The sequence below is a fragment of the Cynara cardunculus genome (genome assembly GCF_001531365.2).
Source record: "Cynara cardunculus var. scolymus isolate 2C chromosome LG 2, CcrdV1, whole genome shotgun sequence".
Taxonomy (NCBI): domain Eukaryota; kingdom Viridiplantae; phylum Streptophyta; class Magnoliopsida; order Asterales; family Asteraceae; genus Cynara; species Cynara cardunculus.
Window position 1 is genome coordinate 12,197,017 of NC_037529.1, and position 15,207 is coordinate 12,212,223.

General features: G+C 33.7%; 1 protein-coding gene across 1 annotated transcript in view; it reads left to right on the forward strand.

The window, feature by feature from the left end:
• Positions 1-5,374: 5,374 nt before the first annotated feature.
• LOC112505763 (methyl-CpG-binding domain-containing protein 11-like) overlaps positions 5,375-15,207 on the forward strand; it is a 10,461-nt gene continuing 628 nt past the window's right edge. The window contains exons 1-3 of the mRNA XM_025109729.1: positions 5,375-5,435; positions 5,591-5,677; positions 14,559-15,170. Of these exons, the coding sequence (XP_024965497.1) occupies positions 5,606-5,677; positions 14,559-15,170 (684 nt within the window). The 5' untranslated portion in view covers positions 5,375-5,435; positions 5,591-5,605. The remainder of the gene's footprint in view (positions 5,436-5,590; positions 5,678-14,558; positions 15,171-15,207) is intronic.

Genomic DNA, 15,207 nt, shown 5'->3' on the forward strand with positions numbered 1-15,207 from the left:
TTGTATTGCATAAATTATTTGAATCATTATTGCATGTCCAAAATGCATGAAATTTGGTCTCAATGACCATAACTCAGTTCTATATCCCATATAAAAAGATAGGAAACGATCTCATTTTAGAAGTCTCTATAAAATGATCATTTTATGTACTATTAGTTTCTGTCCAAAAATGAGATTTTGGAATTATTTGATTTTATAAATTTTGATCTTTTATTGGGTTATAGCATTACTTCCAATATAAATTACTATATTAACGAGCATATGGGCATTATGTATATTTGGACTATAGATAATCAAGTTGGACATATGTAGACACTTATGGACTTAGGACTTATTAATCCCCATAAGTAGTTTTAAACTCATAAGTGACGGTTTTGGATATTTCTCTTTGATAGGGAAACGTTAAGCTCGTGTGGGGACCGCATCGTATTTTTGTTTAGCGGAGCTTCGCAAAAGGGTGAGTTCTCACGGCCCCACTTTTAAATACTTGTTTACTGTTTTGGGGGAAAAGCATGTGATTAAGCAGACTATGCATGTTTATTTGTTTACAACCCCTGGACTAAGGAACTGCTTAGTCGGGTTTACTATGTTTTGTTTTGTCAACTGATATTGCACTTGGAATAAATGCTAAATTGATGTGCTTGGGAGTATATTTTTCCAAATAAAAGTCCCCGTCTGTAAACGCTACTTGTTAACTCGGGTACATCCCCGGGCCATGGTATTGTGGATAGCCGTTATTGTGTTGACAGTCCTACCTAGAAAGAGGTGCACATTACCTATGTTTTCTTGTCTAATCATGTGGAATTTGGACCACCGCTGAATTAGTACTTATACGAACTGTGGGACCTAAGTAGTGTACAGGCTACCTATGGTTGTTCGTAAATTAATGGGGCAAGTTGGTCAGGTAAGGCTCAGTAGCGTCTCAAGTTATACATCGTGAAAGATTTACATTTATTAAGTGCAAAGGATTCGCATAAGTTTGCAAATATTTGGTTTATGCATTGAAACGTTTTATGCATATRAAAACCCGTGAGCTCACCAACTCTTTGTAGTTGACTTGTTTTTGGTCCATGCTTTTCAGGTGGTAAGTAAGATTTGTCTCAAGTGGGAGCATACTAACTCGTGTCAAAGCTGATTTAGTTAAAATCGGAAGTTTTTACAAATGAAGAATTTTATAAGATTTTGGTTGTAAAATTTAACTCGCTTTATTATGTAAAACTTAATGTTGTTATCTATTAATCGTCGTTGTGACACGCTTGCCTGTTGCATCCCGCGTTTCCGCTTTAGTGGGATGTGACACCCTGCCTCTTACCGATTAAGAGGCTCCGTCTTAATGTCGCTATTAAGAGGCAAACAAACACCCCCTTAAACAATCTGATTGATGACAATTTTGCTAACAACTGAAAGACTTAGAAAGAATAGTACTTTTTAGATTTGAAAGACTAATATAGTTCTTCAGATAGTGACACTGATTTTGGTTAAAAAACTATCAACAAAAGTTTTTTTCAAAATGCGTGAGCTGTAACATATGACAAAGATGACATTTTATAACCACCATTGCATTAAATGCTGCTTACCAACTTTAATGTATGTTTTTATCTGATTTGTTGATCCATGCATGCGTATACTATTTCATTTCAGCCTTTGAAGTTGATGTAGGCACTTGTTAACCTAACTCATCATTTTGTAAGCAAAGAGAACAATAAAGGAAGAATGGTACTACTAAATAGTATTTTAGAACTTACTTTGACTAACATCCTAAATATGTTCCCATACCAGGATGAGTGTTGGTAGAATTAGTAAGCTAAACTTGCTAGACAAATTTGCACTCCAAAATCTGGCTTGCCATTAGTAGATCTGTCGGACTACTGTTTAACTTGTATTAATTTTCTTTGGGCTAGATGAAAAACCAATCCGCTTTATTGACGATCTTAACCTAAAGTATTCGATTTTGTTGAAGACTTTTTGTTCTTGGATCAATATAGATAATTACAAGTTTTTTTGTAAAGAAAAAATCCTATCTTTTCTATTCCGTAGTATAAGATATGTATCAGATTCTAGCTATAGATTAATTATGAAGTTGGAACATCGGGTTTCTAAGATAACTTAGAATAAAATATAGGTTCTCGAAAATCAAGATGGAGTGACCATGAAGATAGGTCAATCGGATTTTTCCATTCGAATGTAGAATAATCAAATTTAAGATTTGATCTCACATTTCATTTAAGCTATGGATCTGATGGTGATTAAGATCCGAAGCCTTGAACTTAACAAATTCTTAAGTTCAAATGTTAATCCACTTGTATCATATCTGATTGATGTTGTATATCGAATGTGAGCATTACAAGGCAAGAGTTAAGAAAATCTTTAAATTTGAATCAGATACTAATTGTATTATTTACAAGTTTGATGGTTGAGCCAACAATAAATATTAGTATAAATAATGAAAATAAATTGATTAAGTTTTATATTTTTAACTTGTTTTAATAAAAGGCTTTTTAAGTATTTTATTATTAACTAGAAAGGTACTCGCACAATATAGCGAGATATATCTCGATTTTAATGTTTCGTTTTATTTCTTTGTTTGTCTCATTCGATGTTATAATATAGTTTTATGTTGTTTTGAGGAAACGATAATGTTTTTATTTCTGAATAAAATATAAATATGAAGATATCATAAAAAATTGAAAAAAAAAATATTAATATTAATATCAAACTAACTATTTAAAATTTCTCCTTTTTTTTATGTATTTCCTTAATTCAATTTTATTTTTATTTTTGGTTTAATAAAGATAATGAAAAAGTACTTTTTGTTAGAAGTAAATGATTATCCTAATTATATTTTAGATTTTTTATATTTAAAATAATATATTTATTCTCTATTTGATTATATTTATCTACAGTTAGTTACACGAATTCAAATATGAAGTTTAATAAGTTGTACTTATGCATAATTTACTTGTAATCTTGAATTTTAAGTAATATACATCAATAAACAGTATTTTATGTATACAAAATATTTTTTAAGAGTTTTTGTTAAATATCTTATAGTATAAATTAATATTTTATTATTAAAGTCATATTTATCAAATCTTAGGTTTAAAAAACAATTAATACTCCGAGCTAAAGGGTTGCGTCTTTGATCATAAAGGTGACAAGTGTTTTATCCTGGGGGAAGGTTCCATTTTCTCGTTCAAAAAAATGAAGTGCAAAATTAAGCCCCTCAAGTTTTTCTAACTGACATTCCTGGTCCCTCTTTTTATCATATAGTCATTTATCACCCCTTTACTATAATTTGTACAACGCCAATTTTTTAATTTTTTTTGGTTTTGGTCCCTCGTGGATACAATGTCAACAATGCTAAGTATAGGGATCAATTTGTTAGGTAAAATAGAAAATAAAGACAACCGATAACTTAATCCGTTTTACAAATCAAAAACCAGAAATAAAACATAGATGAGGGACCACAAATGTAATTCACTCTACTTATAATAACTAAATACAAAAATATTTTTTTTATATTAATCTGATATTCAACCCGCTATACGAACCGACTAATCCCAGAGCGACCACCTGCTTTGTAGATAGTCTGGAGTTCCCGTATTTGAATCTCCGTGGCCACAAGAGAATTTTTATTTTTTCTTGGATTTGAACCTGAGACTTCCTGGTACTTTTGATTTTTGGAATCAAACTCAAACCAATCATGCACCACCCTTGTACTTAAGCATATATATAGTGGGCTTTTTCAAACAAAAAAGTTAAATACATAAGAAGATAACAAGAGAAGGTTAATCTCATGTCCATCCATGAATTATGCTTTAGAAGAAAATTGATCCGGTGCATCTCGGTGCACAACATTATTATTCACATTCAATTACAATTGATCCAAGTATGGAGATCTCTTTTTACGCTTCTTACCATAATTTTCTTCTCACCGAACCTAACCCTATCTACATAAACCTTTGTACATTTACCCAAGATATATAGTTGACTTTTTTCTTGAACTTTTGATTATAAAAAAAGAATATATATATATATATATATATATATATAGGAGCGATCAAATGAAAACCACTCGATTTGTAAAAACTGTAAAAACTTCATTCCACCAATCATAATCTTTTATTTTGTTCATTTTTTTTGTAATTATGAGAAGTTGATTAATCATTTTTATTGTGGAGAATGTTAATCATAGATATTATCATCTTCATTATTTTAATTTTAAAGAAATACATGAAATAGTTTCATTAAAATTTTATTAAGTAGTATATGAAACAATTTCATAACAATATATGAAACAACTTCATCAAAAAAAAGTATTATATGAAACAATTTCACAAGACTAAACAATTTCATGAAAAAATTTCATAAAATTAAACAATGAAATCGATGGATGAGAGTAGTTTTTACGGTTTTTACAAATTAGAATGATTTTTACGGTTATATATAGATGAGCGATCAAATGAAAACCACTTCAATTTGTAAAAACCGTAAAAACTACTCTCATCCGTCGATTTCATTGTTTAATCTTATGAAATTTTTCATGAAATTGTTTAATCTTGTGAAATTGTTTCATATAATACTTTTTTGATGAAGTTGTTTCATATATGGTTATGAAATTGTTTCATATATGGTTATGAAATTGTTTCATATACTACTTAATAAAATTTTAATGAAACTGTTTCATGTATTTCTTTAAAATTAAAATAATGAAGATGATAATATCCATGATTAACATTCTACACAATAAAAATGATTAATCAACTTCTTATAATTACAAAAAAAATGAACAAAATGAAAAATTATGATTGGTGGAATGAAGTTTACGGTTTTTATAAATTGAGTGGTTTTCATTTGATCGTTCCCCTATATATATATATATATATATATATATATAAAGAGAGAGAGAGAGAGAGAGAGTTTGTTTCAAATACAACCCATTGCATTTGTACAACCAATGAAACCTAATAATTTGAGATATTTATGGAAATGATGAGAGTTCATTTATTATGATTTAAATATTTATGGAAGATGAATATGGTTCATTAATTATGATCAATACTTTATATTAGAAAACAATCAAAACTTTTATGAAATTACATATTAATAAAATAAAATAGACGAGAGATTGTGTTATATTGGTTGCACAAATGTCAAGGGTTGTATAATAACCAACCCACCTCTCTCTCTCTCTATATATATTTGAAGCAACATCAGAATTTATATCAAACACCTAAAAATTGAAATAAACTTAGAGGACTTGAAAAAGATAAAAATGATAGTATAGGGACTAAAGACACAATTTGTTTATTCTAAAGGGGCAAAATTGTATCTTTTTTCTGTATTTATTTTAGATTAGAGATTTCAGTTTCCAGACGCCCAGATAGATTTTCGCAAAACGAAATCCAAGTCGAAGAGAGAGAAACACCACCAAGGTAAGATCATAGTTCTATCAAACTTCAAGAATCATTCGACTCTTGTAACAGTTTTAGAAAATTTGGCAGCTATATGGGCTTTTTTCTTGATTGTATATGTATATTCACATGTAATTAGAGTCATGGAGTTGGTTTTCTTTTTCGTAACTTTATAGGTTTTTGTTTCAAAAATGGCGAGCTTGGGTCCGAACGATGAAGTTGTTTCCTTGGAGCTCCCTGCACCTTCTGGCTGGAAGAAGATGGTTCTCTCTCTCCTCTCTTTAGATTTTTATTTTATCTTCCGTATGCATATGTATGCTAGTTCGGTTTATATGAATTATTGGATTTTCTGCTTGCATTGTTGTTTGATTATGTGAATTGGGTTTCGTTTGTAGCTTAATATAGCTGGAATTTGAGTTATATGCGGAAAATTTGGGTTGAATTGGTGGATTTCAAAATTAGGGTTTTTGAGCTTGTTTTTGTTGATTTTGGGGAAATTTGGGTTTTATTCTTCTAGGTGCGAATTTTTTTAGGTTTTCGTACGTTTTTGTTTAAATTTGTGAAGTAGGTTCTAGGTATAGTTCAATTTTTATCAAAAATCGAATTTCTTGGCCGAATTTAGTTGGTTTATGGTGCGTTTTCAATGAGGGTCTGTGAAGCACGTTTTCTTTGATTTTAGTGAAATTGAGGTTTTGTTGGTCATATATTTCTGAAAAATATCGAAACTTCTTTTCCTCAGTTTTATATTCTTTCAAAAACTGTTGCTCTTTGCACGGGCTTTGCAGATTTGCTTTTCCATATCGTCCTCATGCAGAAAAAAAACACACTTTAATATAGGGGAGCTGGGGAAATGTTTTTCATCGTTTCTTTCCTGAACTAGTTACAACTAATAAATGGAAATTGGTGAAGTAAGAGTCACTTGACGCTCCTTATACAGGAGCAGCTCTGGCTGAATATTTTATGTACCGTGAACGACACATATAGAAAGACAAGTTTTATCTGCAGTGCCAAAGATAAATCAGATAATAAAACCAAATGGCACCTTTTTTCTTTCAAAATTAATGATTTTGCTGGCAAATTGGTTGTGCCTCATTTCTGCACTGTTCACCAGCACAACTATGTACGTCTTGTGGCATATTTTTTGTTGTTAACAAACTTTTGGTTGATCATTTTGTTGTTCTTTTTTACTTTTTTAGTTGCTTATTAAATCACATTATTCTCTAGATGTTATATATGATCGTATATTGGGTGTGGCCTATGTTATTTAGCTTTGGTTTGAGTTTCAATTGGTTGTACTGTAGCTAATCATCTATGCGATGTTTATGAAGTAGTAATCTAGAATGAGAAGATGATCATGGATCTTTTCTAACTCCTTTTAGTTGAATATATAAACTGATCAGTTGTAAAGTAATATAATATTTTTACCATCAAGCAGTTGCCGTTCATGATTTTCTTTTGCTCAATTGTCAAGTCACATAAAACTGGATCAAGCTTTTAGGAGCATAGTTGCTTTCCTTGTGTAAACCTACCTGATTTAACACTTATAATGATTGGTTTGATGATGGGAGATTTGTATGTAATATCTGCTTAAGATTTGTGGATTGGAAACATATTGTTGTTCGATGGTTTGTTGATGTCCAAGTAGTATGCCTCTAGTTCGCTTTCTTGGTGTTTTTAGGACTAAGCAGATATCTGGCAAGTGAAAGAGTTCAACATGCATGTATATAAGAACGGAGGTGGCATTGACAATCATATTAGGGGACTATCTTATGAATTGATCATCAAGTTATTTGTGAGGCAAGGTTTATGGAAAATAGCTATTAATTAGAGGTGGTTTTATTAGAAAGTTAAATTTGTTCAGTACCAGAGTGATTGATCCAAGGCCTATCTTATATTGACAACTTCTTGGAAGATGAAGACTGGAAGGATCTCATTTCAAGTAGACACCTTATTCAGTGGAAGAAGTTTCCTACTTGAAATAAGTTCATGAAAAAAAGCATGACACGTGTCTTCCTCTGCCATTATCGCAAAACAATGACACAATACTTGGGCCTCTTAGAAGTGTTCTAGCAGTTGATTGTTGCATGTATTGTGCTGACACAGTGAGACAAAGGAAGATGTTATAGTTAGTTGGATCCTTGAAATATTTTGAACCGAAGGGTTTTAGAATCACCAACACAAAATACAAGCAGATGTAGGCTTTGACCTAGCAAAAATGGTTGGGAATGGAAGTGTGGTTCTTTCTTCCTTATATTATTTTCTTCTTATTGGGTGCTTGAGACATGCATAATGATGATTGAATCAACATTAGTACATTATGATTTTTTTTGAGGATATTAGTACTTGAATATGATAATTGAGGATGAAGTCTTGACATGCATGAGGAGTATTGTTTAATTGGTTTAAAAAATGTGAGGTTTATAGGATAGTGAGCATGTATGCTTTACAAATCAGAATGCTATATGGAGGGAACATTCCATTAAGATTGGTGTAGCTACAATCTGACCTAGTGGAGTGTATTGGACATATCACATAAGTAATAGAAAGCAGTATAAATGACAACGTTAACAGATTTTGGGTGGTTTGTCATATCTGCTGCTGTATGTTTTTGGATCTTGTAACTCACTCCAGTGAGGTGGAGGGTATGTGATTTGAGTCGAGTTCACATTGAGCTGGTAACTATCTAGTAATGTCATCCTGAAGTGTTGCAAGGACCTATATGTAAAAGCAATATATTTATTCATGCTATGCTTTTTTTTGACAACTTTTTTCCTTCGGTGCAAGTGATCTCAGAGAAACTTTCCCTTGTAGATACCCTTGATTTGGGGCAAGTGACCCTCTATATGTACGCATGAAGCTATGCCTATGGGTTGAGCATAAGTTGCAGCTAAGGTGTTAGGCTTTTTCGTCCCCTCTTATCATTTTGATTTCTGTTGTCTCTTGGGCAGTAGTTTGGACAGGCTATAATTTGTTTTTAAAAGGAGGTATGGTCTTCTATTTTGTGCAAGGTTTCCTGTGTTCCGGTTTAGAACTTGATGTTTCCCCACACACATATTGCTGATTTTGGCTGTATCTGCATTGCAGTCTGAAGATGATAAACATATCTGGGTTATAGGGTCTCTTTTGCTTGCACCATTAAGATGTTCATATAAGGTTTTATGAGGCCATCTTTTGATTAAAGGTGTTATGGCTTCATTTAGTACCTTCTACAAAACCGGATACACTTGTAGATATGCAGTGTCCAGAATTTTGGTGATGCTGGTAGTGGTGTTGAGCCTCTAAAGTATTGAAATGTGATAACTTCTTATGCTTCCCGATGCTTTGTCATGTATGGCTTTTGTTAGGCCACATGTTATCGTCTGCTTAAATAGTTGTTCCATGTAATTCTATACAAGGGTGTCTCTTCCTGTTGGTTATTACCATTATATATATATTGCAAAGGATTTTTAAGAAGTTTCTCAAGAACACAAATGGAATGCTACGTTTCATTTTATTAATGTTCTTATGATGCATGTTGTTAACATGAGTTTGCTTACCAAAGGGTCATTGGCCCAGTTGTACTAACTAGAACCCGAAGAGCAAGGGTTCAAACCTCACGAAAGGTGAGGATTGTGCATGAGTATTTGCGTTATATAGATATTATCTACCACAAAAAAACATTAGTTTGCTTGCAGTTTAATTGAAATGAAGGCCTTTTGTCTTAAAATACATCATAAGATTTGGGAGTTGGAGATGCATAAAGTTTAATGGAAAGGTGATAGAGGTCTATAGGCTTCTTATCAAGAAAAAAATCGTTGGTTCTCTTATGCTCTGAACCCAAGATAATCATGGGCCACACTCCTAGGAGGATTGTTTCACATAATGAAGGGCATTTTATAGAAGGGGCTAATGACTGAAAAGATCATCACACTTTCTGCAATTCAACAGTGTATTGATTGGCTGGTTCAAACGTATTTTTCTGTTCACAAGCTTAACATCCTGATCAAACTTAATGACCTGGAAATCACTTTCTTTTGCCTTGTAGATTTTTGTTAATGATATGGATTTGAAATGCTTCCTAGGTATTTTTGATACTTTTGTGGACAAAATATGTCCCAAGTCATGAAAACCCTTAACCTAAAGCAAAGCTTCTTCCACCCCTCTCTTGCTTCTTATCTTTAAAACAATGATCAACAATCATAATGGATGGAGTTATCTCTTGATTCTCTACCTTCTCCAACCAAGTTGATCAGAACAAAGTTAAACAAATTGTTGCTTTCTCCTGTAGTGGAAGCTAAGTGATCTTCCTCAATTATTTTTTCTTCGACTCCAATAATATAGGTTTTCTTTGTATCTACAAAAGATGCGGTATTCAGTGCTTTGATATTATTACGATTTCACTTCTTAAAGTTAACTTTTTGATCAATTTATCTTTTCACTATTTTTTGTTAATGAGGGTGAAACTTCTATATGTTCAAATTTGTTGAATGCATAGAGTTTTAAATTTTTTTTAATCCTAGTTCATATTCTTTTTCCATAATCATGTTGATATGCATGAAAAGAACATTTTGTTGTCTACGTGGCAAGGCATGTCATTGTTCTAGATCCTAAATCCTAATCCCTAAACTGCGTCTTTAACCGGCCAAAATGTTGAATTGATAAACAAAGCATAACATATTAGCTGTTTTACAATTTGTTTATACCAAAAGTACATGATCATTTTGGTAGTCAGCCTTTATGAAATTGTAACTTTGAATCTTTCAGTAGACTTCAATATACTAATGGACCAGTAGGATGACATCAAGATCTTATAGACATGGAAATCCTAATTGCTTAATTGGACCGAGGAACAAGAATAATAATATAATGCGGATATATTCTTGTTAAGTACACTCTCCATCCCATCGAAAGTGTCCGCTTTTGATTTTTGAAATTCATTCTACTGCTTTAAAAATGCACTATTGACCGAAACTTTTTGTAGATTTATAACTCAAAAATATATATTTAATTTGTTTTCTTTTAAACAAATCATTTCTTTAATCAATTTTAAATAGAAATCAACTCATTTGATACTCGGTAAAAATGAGTTCCTTTTTGGGATGGAGAGAGTAATAAAAATTAGTCTAACTTTACCTAGATGCCTTGGGAATCCCAATTATTTCAAAATTACACAACGAAATGGTCAATAAATAGCTCAAAAGGTAATCACTGTAATCTTGAATTTGAAGTGCTATGGTGGTTCTCTTCATCATCTAATTCTAAAAAGAGTGTCTTTACTGCTGTGTCAAGTTTGTCCTTGAAATGAAAACTTTTATGCATTTTTTATGAAGATTCAAGTATGGGAAGATTCATGCATCATATCCTGACTTATGCTACTGAAATCACCTTGCTTTACGAATTTTGCATATATTCCCGTTACAGTAAATTTTCCATAGTGCTCTGACTAAGGCCAAAGCTTCATGTCTGAGAGACGTTTCTTATGACTTCCTAAAGACAATTTGTGAAGGCTGAAGCTTTATGAGGAGGGAAAGAGTTAATATGACATGAGTTAAGGTAATAACTGAAAAGTGAGGTTACATTGAAACAGATCTCCCTGAAGTTAGCGTTGTATGCTTTGTTTCATAGTTGACACATGCTTGGCTTGCTACTTCTTTATTATTACAGCTTGGCCTGCTACCTAATCATGATAATACATGTTATTCTTCTCTTCTGTTTTATGGCATATAGACAACATTCATGTTTGTTTGTTGTTAAAAGATACCTGTGGTACCTGGGCTGCTTCTTTCTTGTTGACTACCCTGAGAACTTTAAGTATTTGATCCATTCGTGGTTTTGAGTATATGGCTTTGTATATTGTTGTTGACTACTTATGCTGGAGAATCAGTTCAACTTATTTTCTCATCTTTTGATTTCATTCCCTGAGCAATATTTTCTCACTTGTATGGTGCTTCTATAGCTGCAAAACTTACCACTCTTCCTCAACTTGCCAAATAGGCAAATGCCCATATGACAGTCTAAGCAAAGAAAAGCAAGTTAATTACATAAGATCATTTGCATCAATCATTTGGCGGAGGTCTTGACAATTATTGCACTGTGGGAAGAGACTCTTCAGTTAAACTTAGGAGGGTAATGGAATTAAATGATCTAGTATAGTGGGTCTTTTATGGATATTTAGCTACTGGCTTGTTAATTGTTCACAGGATTGGAGACATACATGATGACTTAGTGACTAAGCATCTTCATGAAACCTTAAGAGTTGTATTTCGAGCAATTTGGAGTATTTTGTTATTTGAGTTATTTATGAGGTTTTTTAGTTTGATCTATTCTGTTGTAAATATTGTCGGTTTGATGAGTACCAGTGAAGTTTAAGGGCTGAAGATATGCTGCACCTTGAAAGAATCTAATAGGTATTGATTGAAGCTGAGGGTTTAGTCTAAAAGCTACTGTCAGTAGATATAGACATTTTGCTTGGAACACAAGGCTAAGGATGTGACAATTGCATCATTTGGGAGTATCTTCAGGATAGCTCTATTTTGCTATCTAAGCTGGAATATTGTTGTTTATGAAGGTAAATCATTGTGAAGTGATTGAGGTTAAAATATTGATGGGTATGGTAAATGGGGAAAATTTGAAGTTGAGCATATTTGCAAGATGGTAAATGAGATTGTTATGGAATATTATATTTGAGATAAGCTGTCTTAGGTTGTGGGTTAGCCTTGGAGAAGAATTGAGCTGCTATAGCAACATAAGTACATAACAGTAGCTGGGTCAAGAGTCTGGTGTGGGGACACATGATGGAGCTGTTGTACAATAAGAGCAATAATCAATTGCAGGCTTGTAGAAAGATTTGTTATAAGCTATTAATCCTTCCTACTTGTGAGGGAACTATACTTGGTCTACCATTTCATTTGTTTATTTGTTTATTATGGACTTCTTCGATCAATACCCAATTAGTTTGGAGTAAAGTTTATGCTCACATGGTTTCCTATAACTGAACTCTTGTATTTGGTTATTACATCTATTCACTTGGTGCTAAACTTGTGAGGCTTTGCCCAAGGATACTGCTTCCTAATTTAGTTTAGCTGATAATGATATTTCACTAACATATGCTAAGTTTACACTTTCCCTTCATTTCTTTTGTGTGTAGTTTCACCGCCCTTGCTGGCCTTGCATATTTTTCTCCCTAATTTGAGTGGGCACTAAATATGAACGGAATGGGAAGGATGTTGTCAGAAAAGCTATTGCTGTGCACGACTCTGGAAGTTAACCCTGTCCAGAAGGTGGTGCCATGATATATTAAAGCTTTTTAATGTAGTATTGGAGACGATTTTGTTGTGGTTAGATCTTCCTCTATGGGCTTACCTCACCATGTAGCATGTGGAAATAAGACTTGTATTTGTGATTTTTCCTTGAATTGGAAATATGATGTTACATTTTTGGTTAAGAAATAGCATGCTGACAACATATGTACTTTTAATCGAATACTTTTGAGGTCCTACCTTGACTAAGATGATGTCTTCAATTTAGGTATGTTTTTATTACCTGCGGGCATCAGAAATAATGCTTTAGACTAGGCAATGATTTTTAGTCCAGCTTTACTTTTCACCACTAGTGGAAACGCCTTGTTTCTTTGTTGAACCTTATCGAGAGCTACTGAACATAGGTAGACTTTAGGTGTTGGAAAATCAAATTTGTTTTATGCTACGGACATTAGATGAGGTTATTTTCATGATTAGATGACTCAGAGTGATGTGTAGGAAAAACGAAGAGAATTTACATGTGGTGTTCATTGATCTAGAAAATGCATATGATGGTGTATTGAGGAAAACGTCATGGTGGGCTCCTAAATAGAAGAAATCTCCTATCGTGAGTTGGTTTGATTTGTTTCTATGTATGATGGGATACCGAGTGAGAAAGCATGTGAGGTATAGATGTTATTTCCCTTGGATAATAGATGATATATTCATACTCCAATCCCATTACCATATTTTGGTGGAACATATCTATTAATGATTTGATTCCTGTTACTAAGAGAGACCTTTGAACTATGAGAAAGATGATATCTTCTGCACCTGCGATAATTGGAGCTATTTATACCTGCTATCACGCTTACAATCTTACTCAATTCGATGGAGAATGGCAGTGAGACTTCCTATGATTTACATGACAGTATGTTAGGCCATGGAAAGACAACATGTATACAAAGTGAGTGTCGCAGAAATGTGAATGAGATGTTAAGCATAGAGGATATATTTGGTTATCCAGATTCTACCAACAAGAATTGATAAGTTGATGAACATGTTTGCTATAGGAGATGAGACAAAGTGGATGACAAGCTTTTGGTATTATGTGATAGGAAGTGCAATGAAGCTTAAAAGCAACTTCTGTAGGACAGGGTAGAGCATGCTATGATTCTCTGGACGATATATTGGGCCACCAAAAACATGTACACAACACACAAGTGTAGCAGAAATGTGAATCCTAGGATAGATATATGGCTAAAAGTGTTGTTAGGAGAGATGTAGGGGTTGGTCAACAATGACATGGGAAAATAGCAAATAGAGATCTTTTATGAGTGGAATTGTATTAAAGGAAAGAGGAGTGTGAAAGTGCAGTATTAATTAGCTTGCCCAACCAATCTGGGGTAAACAGCTTGTTTTATGCTGCTACCTTTTTTTCTCCTCTTTTTCTTTGTGTGATATATGCTCTGTGGTTGAGGATGAACATAAGTTCTGATAGAGTTCCTGGAGACGCAGGACTTGGGAAGTAGATTTAAGGTAGGGACCTGTAGCCAGTGGATAGGAAGAAGGGAGAGGGCCAGTGGCAGATAGGGTAACAGAGTCCTATGTTAGATGGAAGGATTGTGTGTACTTGTGTGTATATATTTTTCTTCTTCTTTTGCTGCTTACTATGTGCTACTCCTGGTTATTTATTCTTGCCCTTTTCTTTCCTGTTTGCTCATACTATTTGCACAAGCCGGGAGTCTTCATGGAAACAATCACTCTACCCTTTTGGGTAGAGGTCAGGTCTACGTACATCTCACCCTTCCCAGCCCCTGCTTTTGAGCAAAATATACTGGGTTTGTTTGGTTTATGTTCTGTTTGAACTTGTTATATTGTTACTATGGCATTCTCCCTCTTTTTTAATCCACGGGTTTACATGTAGTTCTTGCCAAAGAAAGGAGGGACACCAAAGAAAAATGAGATTGTGTTCACTGCGCCAACTGGGGAAGAGATCAGTACCAGGAAGCAGCTGGATCAGTACCTGAAAGCACACCCTGGTGGGCCCAAAATCTCAGAGTTCGACTGGGGAAGCGGTGAAACTCCAAGGAGGTCTGCAAGAATCAGTGAGAAGGTAAAGGTTAGCCCACCACCACCAGAGACTGAGCCGGTGCCCAAACGGGCTAAAAGGTCTTCAAAGAAGGATAAGAAACAGAAACCTGAAGAAGAAACCCCAGAGAAAGAAAACAACCCTGAAAAGGCTGCTGAAGGAGAAGATGTTGATATGCAGGAAGCAGAAAAAACCTCCTTTGAGAAACAAAAAGAAGAGGCTCCTGTAAAAACCATAGTGGAGGATAGCGAAAAACAAGAAGAAAAGGACAAAATTGTCCCCAAGGAAAAAGCTGAGAAGGATGAAGCCCCAGAAGATAAGCCTGCAAAGGAGGTTGAAGACACGTGTGAAAATCCAAAAATGCCCCTGTTAGAGGACGAAGCTAAGTCTGTAAACGAAATCAACAAGGAAGTAGTTGCTGATGTCAATGAAAAAGATCAAGATAAGGCGGAGAATGATGGTGGCAGTGTTATTGCCGTAGGGG